This window comes from Coregonus lavaretus, assembly GCF_964263955.1.
Source record: "Coregonus lavaretus genome assembly, contig: HAP1_SCAFFOLD_242, whole genome shotgun sequence".
Lineage (NCBI taxonomy): Eukaryota > Metazoa > Chordata > Actinopteri > Salmoniformes > Salmonidae > Coregonus > Coregonus lavaretus.
The window spans coordinates 90,091-105,206 of NW_028157515.1; the positions used below are offsets into that span (position 1 = coordinate 90,091).

Below are 15,116 nucleotides of genomic sequence, written 5' to 3' on the forward strand. Positions count from 1 at the left end.
AACTCACTGTCTGACGGCCTTGTTTCCAGGGTTATGGTTAGTGTTATGGTATAGTAACTCACTGTCTGACGGCCTTGTTTCCAGGGTTATGGTTAGTGTTATGGTATAGTAACTCACTGTCTGACGGCCTTGTTTCCAGGGTTATGGTTAGTGGTAGTGTTATGGTATAGTAACTCACTGTCTGACTGCCTTGTTTCCAGGGTTATGGTTAGTGTTAGTGTTATGGTATAGTAACTCACTGTCTGACGGCCTTGTTTCCAGGGTTATGGTTAGTGGTAGTGTTATGGTATAGTAACTCACTGTCTGACGGCCTTGTTTCCAGGGTTATGGTTAGTGTTAGTGTTATGGTATAGTAACTCACTGTCTGACGGCCTTGTTTCCAGGGTTATGGTTAGTGTTAGTGTTATGGTATAGTAACTCACTGTCTGACGGCCTTGTTTCCAGGGTTATGGTTAGTGTTAGTGTTATGGTATAGTAACTCACTGTCTGACGGCCTTGTTTCCAGGGTTATGGTTAGTGTTAGTGTTATGGTATAGTAACTCACTGTCTGACGGCCTTGTTTCCAGGGTTATGGTTAGTGTTAGTGTTATGGTATAGTAACTCACTGTCTGACGGCCTTGTTTCCAGGGTTATGGTTAGTGGTAGTGTTATGGTATAGTAACTCACTGTCTGACGGCCTTGTTTCCAGGGTTATGGTTAGTGTTAGTGTTATGGTATAGTAACTCACTGTCTGACGGCCTTGTTTCCAGGGTTATGGTTAGTGTTAGTGTTATGGTATAGTAACTCACTGTCTGACGGCCTTGTTTCCAGGGTTATGGTTAGTGTTAGTGTTATGGTATAGTAACTCACTGTCTGACGGCCTTGTTTCCAGGGTTATGGTTAGTGTTATGGTATAGTAACTCACTGTCTGACGGCCTTGTTTCCAGGGTTATGGTTAGTGGTAGTGTTATGGTATAGTAACTCACTGTCTGACGGCCTTGTTTCCAGGGTTATGGTTAGTGTTAGTGTTATGGTATAGTAACTCACTGTCTGACGGCCTTGTTTCCAGGGTTATGGTTAGTGTTATGGTATAGTAACTCACTGTCTGACGGCCTTGTTTCCAGGGTTATGGTTAGTGTTAGTGTTATGGTATAGTAACTCACTGTCTGACGGCCTTGTTTCCAGGGTTATGGTTAGTGGTAGTGTTATGGTATAGTAACTCACTGTCTGACGGCCTTGTTTCCAGGGTTATGGTTAGTGTTATGGTATAGTAACTCACTGTCTGACGGCCTTGTTTCCAGGGTTATGGTTAGTGTTAGTGTTATGGTATAGTAACTCACTGTCTGACGGCCTTGTTTCCAGGGTTATGGTTAGTGTTAGTGTTATGGTATAGTAACTCACTGTCTGACGGCCTTGTTTCCAGGGTTATGGTTAGTGTTATGGTATAGTAACTCACTGTCTGACGGCCTTGTTTCCAGGGTTATGGTTAGTGTTAGTGTTATGGTATAGTAACTCACTGTCTGACGGCCTTGTTTCCAGGGTTATGGTTAGTGTTAGTGTTATGGTATAGTAACTCACTGTCTGACGGCCTTGTTTCCAGGGTTATGGTTAGTGTTATGGCATAGTAACTCACTGTCTGACGGCCTTGTTTCCAGGGTTATGGTTAGTGTTATGGCATAGTAACTCACTGTCTGACGGCCTTGTTTCCAGGGTTATGGTTAGTGTTAGTGTTATGGTATAGTAACTCACTGTCTGACGGCCTTGTTTCCAGGGTTATGGTTAGTGTTAGTGTTATGGTATAGTAACTCACTGTCTGACGGCCTTGTTTCCAGGGTTATGGTTAGTGTTATGGCATAGTAACTCACTGTCTGACGGCCTTGTTTCCAGGGTTATGGTTAGTGGTAGTGTTATGGCATAGTAACTCACTGTCTGACGGCCTTGTTTCCAGGGTTATGGTTAGTGTTATGGTATAGTAACTCACTGTCTGACGGCCTTGTTTCCAGGGTTATGGTTAGTGTTAGTGTTATGGTATAGTAACTCACTGTCTGACGGCCTTGTTTCCAGGGTTATGGTTAGTGTTAGTGTTATGGTATAGTAACTCACTGTCTGACGGCCTTGTTTCCAGGGTTATGGTTAGTGTTAGTGTTATGGTATAGTAACTCACTGTCTGACGGCCTTGTTTCCAGGGTTATGGTTAGTGGTAGTGTTATGGTATAGTAACTCACTGTCTGACGGCCTTGTTTCCAGGGTTATGGTTAGTGGTAGTGTTATGGTATAGTAACTCACTGTCTGACGGCCTTGTTTCCAGGGTTATGGTTAGTGTTAGTGTTATGGTATAGTAACTCACTGTCTGACGGCCTTGTTTCCAGGGTTATGGTTAGTGTTAGTGTTATGGTATAGTAACTCACTGTCTGACGGCCTTGTTTCCAGGGTTATGGTTAGTGTTAGTGTTATGGTATAGTAACTCACTGTCTGACGGCCTTGTTTCCAGGGTTATGGTTAGTGTTAGTGTTATGGTATAGTAACTCACTGTCTGACGGCCTTGTTTCCAGGGTTATGGTTAGTGTTATGGCATAGTAACTCACTGTCTGACGGCCTTGTTTCCAGGGTTATGGTTAGTGTTAGTGTTATGGTATAGTAACTCACTGTCTGACGGCCTTGTTTCCAGGGTTATGGTTAGTGTTATGGCATAGTAACTCACTGTCTGACGGCCTTGTTTCCAGGGTTATGGTTAGTGTTAGTGTTATGGTATAGTAACTCACTGTCTGACGGCCTTGTTTCCAGGGTTATGGTTAGTGTTAGTGTTATGGTATAGTAACTCACTGTCTGACGGCCTTGTTTCCAGGGTTATGGTTAGTGTTATGGTATAGTAACTCACTGTCTGACGGCCTTGTTTCCAGGGTTATGGTTAGTGTTATGGTATAGTAACTCACTGTCTGACGGCCTTGTTTCCAGGGTTATGGTTAGTGGTAGTGTTATGGTATAGTAACTCACTGTCTGACGGCCTTGTTTCCAGGGTTATGGTTAGTGTTAGTGTTATGGTATAGTAACTCACTGTCTGACGGCCTTGTTTCCAGGGTTATGGTTAGTGGTAGTGTTATGGTATAGTAACTCACTGTCTGACGGCCTTGTTTCCAGGGTTATGGTTAGTGTTAGTGTTATGGTATAGTAACTCACTGTCTGACGGCCTTGTTTCCAGGGTTATGGTTAGTGGTAGTGTTATGGTATAGTAACTCACTGTCTGACGGCCTTGTTTCCAGGGTTATGGTTAGTGGTAGTGTTATGGTATAGTAACTCACTGTCTGACGGCCTTGTTTCCAGGGTTATGGTTAGTGTTAGTGTTATGGTATAGTAACTCACTGTCTGACGGCCTTGTTTCCAGGGTTATGGTTAGTGGTAGTGTTATGGTATAGTAACTCACTGTCTGACGGCCTTGTTTCCAGGGTTATGGTTAGTGTTAGTGTTATGGTATAGTAACTCACTGTCTGACGGCCTTGTTTCCAGGGTTATGGTTAGTGTTAGTGTTATGGTATAGTAACTCACTGTCTGACGGCCTTGTTTCCAGGGTTATGGTTAGTGTTATGGTATAGTAACTCACTGTCTGACGGCCTTGTTTCCAGGGTTATGGTTAGTGTTATGGTATAGTAACTCACTGTCTGACGGCCTTGTTTCCAGGGTTATGGTTAGTGTTATGGTATAGTAACTCACTGTCTGACGGCCTTGTTTCCAGGGTTATGGTTAGTGTTAGTGTTATGGTATAGTAACTCACTGTCTGACGGCCTTGTTTCCAGGGTTATGGTTAGTGGTAGTGTTATGGTATAGTAACTCACTGTCTGACGGCCTTGTTTCCAGGGTTATGGTTAGTGTTAGTGTTATGGTATAGTAACTCACTGTCTGACTGCCTTGTTTCCAGGGTTATGGTTAGTGTTAGTGTTATGGTATAGTAACTCACTGTCTGACGGCCTTGTTTCCAGGGTTATGGTTAGTGTTATGGTATAGTAACTCACTGTCTGACGGCCTTGTTTCCAGGGTTATGGTTAGTGTTATGGTATAGTAACTCACTGTCTGACGGCCTTGTTTCCAGGGTTATGGTTAGTGTTAGTGTTATGGTATAGTAACTCACTGTCTGACGGCCTTGTTTCCAGGGTTATGGTTAGTGTTATGGTATAGTAACTCACTGTCTGACTGCCTTGTTTCCAGGGTTATGGTTAGTGGTAGTGTTATGGTATAGTAACTCACTGTCTGACGGCCTTGTTTCCAGGGTTATGGTTAGTGTTATGGTATAGTAACTCACTGTCTGACGGCCTTGTTTCCAGGGTTATGGTTAGTGTTAGTGTTATGGTATAGTAACTCACTGTCTGACGGCCTTGTTTCCAGGGTTATGGTTAGTGTTAGTGTTATGGTATAGTAACTCACTGTCTGACGGCCTTGTTTCCAGGGTTATGGTTAGTGTTATGGTATAGTAACTCACTGTCTGACTGCCTTGTTTCCAGGGTTATGGTTAGTGGTAGTGTTATGGTATAGTAACTCACTGTCTGACGGCCTTGTTTCCAGGGTTATGGTTAGTGTTAGTGTTATGGTATAGTAACTCACTGTCTGACGGCCTTGTTTCCAGGGTTATGGTTAGTGTTAGTGTTATGGTATAGTAACTCACTGTCTGACGGCCTTGTTTCCAGGGTTATGGTTAGTGTTAGTGTTATGGTATAGTAACTCACTGTCTGACGGCCTTGTTTCCAGGGTTATGGTTAGTGTTATGGTATAGTAACTCACTGTCTGACGGCCTTGTTTCCAGGGTTATGGTTAGTGGTAGTGTTATGGTATAGTAACTCACTGTCTGACGGCCTTGTTTCCAGGGTTATGGTTAGTGTTAGTGTTATGGTATAGTAACTCACTGTCTGACGGCCTTGTTTCCAGGGTTATGGTTAGTGTTAGTGTTATGGTATAGTAACTCACTGTCTGACGGCCTTGTTTCCAGGGTTATGGTTAGTGTTAGTGTTATGGTATAGTAACTCACTGTCTGACTGCCTTGTTTCCAGGGTTATGGTTAGTGGTAGTGTTATGGTATAGTAACTCACTGTCTGACGGCCTTGTTTCCAGGGTTATGGTTAGTGTTAGTGTTATGGTATAGTAACTCACTGTCTGACGGCCTTGTTTCCAGGGTTATGGTTAGTGTTAGTGTTATGGTATAGTAACTCACTGTCTGACGGCCTTGTTTCCAGGGTTATGGTTAGTGTTAGTGTTATGGTATAGTAACTCACTGTCTGACGGCCTTGTTTCCAGGGTTATGGTTAGTGTTAGTGTTATGGTATAGTAACTCACTGTCTGACGGCCTTGTTTCCAGGGTTATGGTTAGTGTTATGGTATAGTAACTCACTGTCTGACGGCCTTGTTTCCAGGGTTATGGTTAGTGGTAGTGTTATGGTATAGTAACTCACTGTCTGACGGCCTTGTTTCCAGGGTTATGGTTAGTGTTAGTGTTATGGTATAGTAACTCACTGTCTGACGGCCTTGTTTCCAGGGTTATGGTTAGTGTTATGGTATAGTAACTCACTGTCTGACGGCCTTGTTTCCAGGGTTATGGTTAGTGTTATGGTATAGTAACTCACTGTCTGACGGCCTTGTTTCCAGGGTTATGGTTAGTGTTATGGTATAGTAACTCACTGTCTGACGGCCTTGTTTCCAGGGTTATGGTTAGTGTTAGTGTTATGGTATAGTAACTCACTGTCTGACGGCCTTGTTTCCAGGGTTATGGTTAGTGTTATGGTATAGTAACTCACTGTCTGACGGCCTTGTTTCCAGGGTTATGGTTAGTGTTAGTGTTATGGTATAGTAACTCACTGTCTGACGGCCTTGTTTCCAGGGTTATGGTTAGTGTTAGTGTTATGGTATAGTAACTCACTGTCTGACGGCCTTGTTTCCAGGGTTATGGTTAGTGTTAGTGTTATGGTATAGTAACTCACTGTCTGACGGCCTTGTTTCCAGGGTTATGGTTGTTAGTGTTATGGTATAGTAACTCACTGTCTGACGGCCTTGTTTCCAGGGTTATGGTTAGTGTTATGGTATAGTAACTCACTGTCTGACGGCCTTGTTTCCAGGGTTATGGTTAGTGTTAGTGTTATGGTATAGTAACTCACTGTCTGACGGCCTTGTTTCCAGGGTTATGGTTAGTGTTAGTGTTATGGTATAGTAACTCACTGTCTGACGGCCTTGTTTCCAGGGTTATGGTTAGTGTTAGTGTTATGGTATAGTAACTCACTGTCTGACGGCCTTGTTTCCAGGGTTATGGTTAGTGGTAGTGTTATGGTATAGTAACTCACTGTCTGACGGCCTTGTTTCCAGGGTTATGGTTAGTGTTAGTGTTATGGTATAGTAACTCACTGTCTGACGGCCTTGTTTCCAGGGTTATGGTTAGTGTTAGTGTTATGGTATAGTAACTCACTGTCTGACGGCCTTGTTTCCAGGGTTATGGTTAGTGTTAGTGTTATGGTATAGTAACTCACTGTCTGACGGCCTTGTTTCCAGGGTTATGGTTAGTGTTAGTGTTATGGTATAGTAACTCACTGTCTGACGGCCTTGTTTCCAGGGTTATGGTTAGTGTTATGGTATAGTAACTCACTGTCTGACGGCCTTGTTTCCAGGGTTATGGTTAGTGGTAGTGTTATGGTATAGTAACTCACTGTCTGACGGCCTTGTTTCCAGGGTTATGGTTAGTGTTAGTGTTATGGTATAGTAACTCACTGTCTGACGGCCTTGTTTCCAGGGTTATGGTTAGTGTTATGGTATAGTAACTCACTGTCTGACGGCCTTGTTTCCAGGGTTATGGTTAGTGTTATGGTATAGTAACTCACTGTCTGACGGCCTTGTTTCCAGGGTTATGGTTAGTGTTATGGTATAGTAACTCACTGTCTGACGGCCTTGTTTCCAGGGTTATGGTTAGTGTTAGTGTTATGGTATAGTAACTCACTGTCTGACGGCCTTGTTTCCAGGGTTATGGTTAGTGTTATGGTATAGTAACTCACTGTCTGACGGCCTTGTTTCCAGGGTTATGGTTAGTGTTAGTGTTATGGTATAGTAACTCACTGTCTGACGGCCTTGTTTCCAGGGTTATGGTTAGTGTTAGTGTTATGGTATAGTAACTCACTGTCTGACGGCCTTGTTTCCAGGGTTATGGTTAGTGTTAGTGTTATGGTATAGTAACTCACTGTCTGACGGCCTTGTTTCCAGGGTTATGGTTAGTGTTAGTGTTATGGTATAGTAACTCACTGTCTGACGGCCTTGTTTCCAGGGTTATGGTTAGTGTTATGGTATAGTAACTCACTGTCTGACGGCCTTGTTTCCAGGGTTATGGTTAGTGTTATGGTATAGTAACTCACTGTCTGACGGCCTTGTTTCCAGGGTTATGGTTAGTGTTAGTGTTATGGTATAGTAACTCACTGTCTGACGGCCTTGTTTCCAGGGTTATGGTTAGTGTTAGTGTTATGGTATAGTAACTCACTGTCTGACGGCCTTGTTTCCAGGGTTATGGTTAGTGTTAGGGTATAGTAACTCACTGTCTGACGGCCTTGTTTCCAGGGTTATGGTTAGTGTTATGGTATAGTAACTCACTGTCTGACGGCCTTGTTTCCAGGGTTATGGTTAGTGTTAGTGTTATGGTATAGTAACTCACTGTCTGACGGCCTTGTTTCCAGGGTTATGGTTAGTGTTATGGTATAGTAACTCACTGTCTGACGGCCTTGTTTCCAGGGTTATGGTTAGTGTTAGTGTTATGGTATAGTAACTCACTGTCTGACGGCCTTGTTTCCAGGGTTATGGTTAGTGTTAGTGTTATGGTATAGTAACTCACTGTCTGACGGCCTTGTTTCCAGGGTTATGGTTAGTGTTAGTGTTATGGTATAGTAACTCACTGTCTGACGGCCTTGTTTCCAGGGTTATGGTTGTTAGTGTTATGGTATAGTAACTCACTGTCTGACGGCCTTGTTTCCAGGGTTATGGTTAGTGTTATGGTATAGTAACTCACTGTCTGACGGCCTTGTTTCCAGGGTTATGGTTAGTGTTAGTGTTATGGTATAGTAACTCACTGTCTGACGGCCTTGTTTCCAGGGTTATGGTTAGTGTTAGTGTTATGGTATAGTAACTCACTGTCTGACGGCCTTGTTTCCAGGGTTATGGTTAGTGTTAGTGTTATGGTATAGTAACTCACTGTCTGACGGCCTTGTTTCCAGGGTTATGGTTAGTGGTAGTGTTATGGTATAGTAACTCACTGTCTGACTGCCTTGTTTCCAGGGTTATGGTTAGTGTTAGTGTTATGGTATAGTAACTCACTGTCTGACGGCCTTGTTTCCAGGGTTATGGTTAGTGTTATGGTATAGTAACTCACTGTCTGACTGCCTTGTTTCCAGGGTTATGGTTAGTGTTAGTGTTATGGTATAGTAACTCACTGTCTGACGGCCTTGTTTCCAGGGTTATGGTTAGTGTTAGTGTTATGGTATAGTAACTCACTGTCTGACGGCCTTGTTTCCAGGGTTATGGTTAGTGTTATGGTATAGTAACTCACTGTCTGACGGCCTTGTTTCCAGGGTTATGGTTAGTGTTAGTGTTATGGTATAGTAACTCACTGTCTGACGGCCTTGTTTCCAGGGTTATGGTTAGTGTTAGTGTTATGGTATAGTAACTCACTGTCTGACGGCCTTGTTTCCAGGGTTATGGTTAGTGTTAGGGTATAGTAACTCACTGTCTGACGGCCTTGTTTCCAGGGTTATGGTTAGTGTTATGGTATAGTAACTCACTGTCTGACGGCCTTGTTTCCAGGGTTATGGTTAGTGGTAGTGTTATGGTATAGTAACTCACTGTCTGACGGCCTTGTTTCCAGGGTTATGGTTAGTGGTAGTGTTATGGTATAGTAACTCACTGTCTGACGGCCTTGTTTCCAGGGTTATGGTTAGTGGTAGTGTTATGGTATAGTAACTCACTGTCTGACGGCCTTGTTTCCAGGGTTATGGTTAGTGTTATGGTATAGTAACTCACTGTCTGACGGCCTTGTTTCCAGGGTTATGGTTAGTGTTAGTGTTATGGTATAGTAACTCACTGTCTGACGGCCTTGTTTCCAGGGTTATGGTTAGTGTTAGTGTTATGGTATAGTAACTCACTGTCTGACGGCCTTGTTTCCAGGGTTATGGTTAGTGGTTAGTGTTATGGTATAGTAACTCACTGTCTGACGGCCTTGTTTCCAGGGTTATGGTTAGTGTTAGTGTTATGGTATAGTAACTCACTGTCTGACGGCCTTGTTTCCAGGGTTATGGTTAGTGGTAGTGTTATGGTATAGTAACTCACTGTCTGACGGCCTTGTTTCCAGGGTTATGGTTAGTGTTATGGTATAGTAACTCACTGTCTGACGGCCTTGTTTCCAGGGTTATGGTTAGTGTTAGTGTTATGGTATAGTAACTCACTGTCTGACGGCCTTGTTTCCAGGGTTATGGTTAGTGTTAGTGTTATGGTATAGTAACTCACTGTCTGACGGCCTTGTTTCCAGGGTTATGGTTAGTGGTTAGTGTTATGGTATAGTAACTCACTGTCTGACGGCCTTGTTTCCAGGGTTATGGTTAGTGTTAGTGTTATGGTATAGTAACTCACTGTCTGACGGCCTTGTTTCCAGGGTTATGGTTAGTGGTAGTGTTATGGTATAGTAACTCACTGTCTGACGGCCTTGTTTCCAGGGTTATGGTTAGTGTTATGGTATAGTAACTCACTGTCTGACGGCCTTGTTTCCAGGGTTATGGTTAGTGTTATGGTATAGTAACTCACTGTCTGACGGCCTTGTTTCCAGGGTTATGGTTAGTGTTAGTGTTATGGTATAGTAACTCACTGTCTGACGGCCTTGTTTCCAGGGTTATGGTTAGTGTTAGTGTTATGGTATAGTAACTCACTGTCTGACTGCCTTGTTTCCAGGGTTATGGTTAGTGTTAGTGTTATGGTATAGTAACTCACTGTCTGACGGCCTTGTTTCCAGGGTTATGGTTAGTGTTAGTGTTATGGCATAGTAACTCACTGTCTGACGGCCTTGTTTCCAGGGTTATGGTTAGTGTTAGTGTTATGGTATAGTAACTCACTGTCTGACGGCCTTGTTTCCAGGGTTATGGTTAGTGGTAGTGTTATGGTATAGTAACTCACTGTCTGACGGCCTTGTTTCCAGGGTTATGGTTAGTGTTATGGTATAGTAACTCACTGTCTGACGGCCTTGTTTCCAGGGTTATGGTTAGTGGTAGTGTTATGGTATAGTAACTCACTGTCTGACGGCCTTGTTTCCAGGGTTATGGTTAGTGTTAGTGTTATGGTATAGTAACTCACTGTCTGACGGCCTTGTTTCCAGGGTTATGGTTAGTGTTATGGTATAGTAACTCACTGTCTGACTGCCTTGTTTCCAGGGTTATGGTTAGTGGTAGTGTTATGGTATAGTAACTCACTGTCTGACGGCCTTGTTTCCAGGGTTATGGTTAGTGTTAGTGTTATGGTATAGTAACTCACTGTCTGACGGCCTTGTTTCCAGGGTTATGGTTAGTGTTATGGCATAGTAACTCACTGTCTGACGGCCTTGTTTCCAGGGTTATGGTTAGTGTTAGTGTTATGGTATAGTAACTCACTGTCTGACGGCCTTGTTTCCAGGGTTATGGTTAGTGTTAGTGTTATGGTATAGTAACTCACTGTCTGACGGCCTTGTTTCCAGGGTTATGGTTAGTGTTAGTGTTATGGTATAGTAACTCACTGTCTGACGGCCTTGTTTCCAGGGTTATGGTTAGTGTTAGTGTTATGGTATAGTAACTCACTGTCTGACGGCCTTGTTTCCAGGGTTATGGTTAGTGGTAGTGTTATGGTATAGTAACTCACTGTCTGACGGCCTTGTTTCCAGGGTTATGGTTAGTGTTATGGCATAGTAACTCACTGTCTGACGGCCTTGTTTCCAGGGTTATGGTTAGTGTTATGGTATAGTAACTCACTGTCTGACGGCCTTGTTTCCAGGGTTATGGTTAGTGTTAGTGTTATGGTATAGTAACTCACTGTCTGACGGCCTTGTTTCCAGGGTTATGGTTAGTGTTATGGTATAGTAACTCACTGTCTGACTGCCTTGTTTCCAGGGTTATGGTTAGTGGTAGTGTTATGGTATAGTAACTCACTGTCTGACGGCCTTGTTTCCAGGGTTATGGTTAGTGTTAGTGTTATGGTATAGTAACTCACTGTCTGACGGCCTTGTTTCCAGGGTTATGGTTAGTGTTATGGTATAGTAACTCACTGTCTGACGGCCTTGTTTCCAGGGTTATGGTTAGTGTTAGTGTTATGGCATAGTAACTCACTGTCTGACGGCCTTGTTTCCAGGGTTATGGTTAGTGTTATGGTATAGTAACTCACTGTCTGACGGCCTTGTTTCCAGGGTTATGGTTAGTGTTAGTGTTATGGTATAGTAACTCACTGTCTGACGGCCTTGTTTCCAGGGTTATGGTTAGTGGTAGTGTTATGGTATAGTAACTCACTGTCTGACGGCCTTGTTTCCAGGGTTATGGTTAGTGTTAGTGTTATGGTATAGTAACTCACTGTCTGACGGCCTTGTTTCCAGGGTTATGGTTAGTGTTATGGTATAGTAACTCACTGTCTGACGGCCTTGTTTCCAGGGTTATGGTTAGTGTTATGGTATAGTAACTCACTGTCTGACGGCCTTGTTTCCAGGGTTATGGTTAGTGTTAGTGTTATGGTATAGTAACTCACTGTCTGACGGCCTTGTTTCCAGGGTTATGGTTAGTGTTAGTGTTATGGTATAGTAACTCACTGTCTGACGGCCTTGTTTCCAGGGTTATGGTTAGTGTTAGTGTTATGGTATAGTAACTCACTGTCTGACGGCCTTGTTTCCAGGGTTATGGTTAGTGTTATGGTATAGTAACTCACTGTCTGACGGCCTTGTTTCCAGGGTTATGGTTAGTGTTAGTGTTATGGTATAGTAACTCACTGTCTTACGGCCTTGTTTCCAGGGTTATGGTTAGTGGTTAGTGTTATGGTATAGTAACTCACTGTCTGACGGCCTTGTTTCCAGGGTTATGGTTAGTGTTAGTGTTATGGTATAGTAACTCACTGTCTGACGGCCTTGTTTCCAGGGTTATGGTTAGTGTTATGGTATAGTAACTCACTGTCTGACGGCCTTGTTTCCAGGGTTATGGTTAGTGTTAGTGTTATGGTATAGTAACTCACTGTCTGACGGCCTTGTTTCCAGGGTTATGGTTAGTGGTAGTGTTATGGTATAGTAACTCACTGTCTGACGGCCTTGTTTCCAGGGTTATGGTTAGTGTTATGGTATAGTAACTCACTGTCTGACGGCCTTGTTTCCAGGGTTATGGTTAGTGTTATGGTATAGTAACTCACTGTCTGACGGCCTTGTTTCCAGGGTTATGGTTAGTGTTATGGTATAGTAACTCACTGTCTGACGGCCTTGTTTCCAGGGTTATGGTTAGTGTTAGTGTTATGGTATAGTAACTCACTGTCTGACGGCCTTGTTTCCAGGGTTATGGTTAGTGGTAGTGTTATGGTATAGTAACTCACTGTCTGACGGCCTTGTTTCCAGGGTTATGGTTAGTGTTAGTGTTATGGTATAGTAACTCACTGTCTGACGGCCTTGTTTCCAGGGTTATGGTTAGTGTTATGGTATAGTAACTCACTGTCTGACGGCCTTGTTTCCAGGGTTATGGTTGTTAGTGTTATGGTATAGTAACTCACTGTCTGACGGCCTTGTTTCCAGGGTTATGGTTAGTGTTATGGTATAGTAACTCACTGTCTGACGGCCTTGTTTCCAGGGTTATGGTTAGTGTTATGGTATAGTAACTCACTGTCTGACGGCCTTGTTTCCAGGGTTATGGTTAGTGTTAGTGTTATGGTATAGTAACTCACTGTCTGACTGCCTTGTTTCCAGGGTTATGGTTAGTGTTAGTGTTATGGTATAGTAACTCACTGTCTGACGGCCTTGTTTCCAGGGTTATGGTTAGTGTTATGGTATAGTAACTCACTGTCTGACGGCCTTGTTTCCAGGGTTATGGTTAGTGTTATGGTATAGTAACTCACTGTCTGACGGCCTTGTTTCCAGGGTTATGGTTAGTGTTATGGTATAGTAACTCACTGTCTGACGGCCTTGTTTCCAGGGTTATGGTTAGTGTTATGGTATAGTAACTCACTGTCTGACGGCCTTGTTTCCAGGGTTATGGTTAGTGGTAGTGTTATGGTATAGTAACTCACTGTCTGACGGCCTTGTTTCCAGGGTTATGGTTAGTGTTAGTGTTATGGTATAGTAACTCACTGTCTGACGGCCTTGTTTCCAGGGTTATGGTTAGTGTTAGTGTTATGGTATAGTAACTCACTGTCTGACGGCCTTGTTTCCAGGGTTATGGTTAGTGTTATGGTATAGTAACTCACTGTCTGACGGCCTTGTTTCCAGGGTTATGGTTAGTGTTATGGTATAGTAACTCACTGTCTGACGGCCTTGTTTCCAGGGTTATGGTTAGTGTTAGTGTTATGGTATAGTAACTTACTGTCTGACTGCCTTGTTTCCAGGGTTATGGTTAGTGTTATGGTATAGTAACTCACTGTCTGACGGCCTTGTTTCCAGGGTTATGGTTAGTGTTATGGTATAGTAACTCACTGTCTGACGGCCTTGTTTCCAGGGTTATGGTTAGTGTTAGTGTTATGGTATAGTAACTCACTGTCTGACGGCCTTGTTTCCAGGGTTATGGTTAGTGTTAGTGTTATGGTATAGTAACTCACTGTCTGACGGCCTTGTTTCCAGGGTTATGGTTAGTGTTAGTGTTATGGTATAGTAACTCACTGTCTGACGGCCTTGTTTCCAGGGTTATGGTTAGTGTTAGTGTTATGGTATAGTAACTCACTGTCTGACGGCCTTGTTTCCAGGGTTATGGTTAGTGTTATGGTATAGTAACTCACTGTCTGAGGAGCTGACGGCCTTGTTTCCAGGACAGCTGGTTGTTCAGAGAGCCAGGGGTCTCATTGTCCTTCACCTCATCTGGGGAGAGAGATATACTGCTTTCACATAGGTTTAAAAGGTATTTTGCATGTAAATAAAATTGGGCAAGGTTTATATGACCCCCTTACAAACAGGCCCTTTTTTTTTTTTTACCACATTCTTGCCTGCATACACTTTTTATACCTCCTGTGTGCCTGCCAGCATGCTGGGGACGAGTGGTAGTATTGGTGTGCAAAATGTGGGTGGGCGTCCATTTTAATAAATCCATTATGAATTCATTTAGGCAGGTCCTCAGAAACATTATAAGACTAATAACATGTATTTTCAAAAACAATAGAACGGCATAATTTGAGTTTAATTATTTTATTTTTGTCTGTGAGGTGGCTGGGTTGTGAAGCTGGGCTGAGGGAGAGGCAGGGGAGAGGAGGAGGAGTCTATATAATAATAATAATAATAATAATATGCCATTTAGCAGACGCTTTTATCCAAAGCGACTCACAGTCATGTGCGCATAATTTTTTTTTGTGTATGGGTGGTCCCGGGGAATCGAACCCACTACTACCCTGGCGTTACAATCGCCGTGCTCTACCAGCTGAGCTACAGAGGAGGTGGCTGGGCTGAAGAGAGACAGTCTTTCAACTGGGTCAATCCTAACGTAGGCAAGTGAAGAGCGGGCAGGTGTGGCACATGATGCAACCACACGCCACCGACACCTCTCCCCCTCTCCTCTCCGGCTCATCAACACTTCCAGAGAGCTGATGCCTTGAACAAACAGAACAGGCTGCATCTTATGAATAAAGATGAGGACTATTAAGGAGGACACATCCCTATAGACAGGAGGGATCCTAACATGGAGGCCAATAGGACACATCCCTATCGACAGGAGGGATCCTAACATGGAGGCCAATAGGACACATCCCTATAGACAGGAGGGATCCTAACATGGAGGCCAATAGGACACATCCCTATAGACAGGAGGGATCCTAACATGGAGGCCAATAGGACACATCCCTATCGACAGGAGGGATCCTAACATGGAGGCCAATAGGACACATCCCTATAGACAGGAGGGATCCTAACATGGAGGCCAATAGGACACATCCCTATAGACAGGAGGGATCCTAACATG

The 15,116-nt window shown here is 43.4% G+C and overlaps 1 protein-coding gene across 2 annotated transcripts in view; it reads right to left on the reverse strand.

Annotated features, from left to right (window-relative positions):
- The window catches only part of LOC311125340 (striatin-like), a 108,832-nt gene that overhangs the window by 43,710 nt on the left and 50,006 nt on the right, over positions 1-15,116 (reverse strand). For both annotated transcript variants that reach the window (XM_084199390.1, XM_084199389.1), the window contains exon 4: positions 13,948-14,026. In XM_084199390.1, the coding sequence (XP_084055516.1) occupies positions 13,948-14,026 (79 nt within the window). The remainder of the gene's footprint in view (positions 1-13,947; positions 14,027-15,116) is intronic.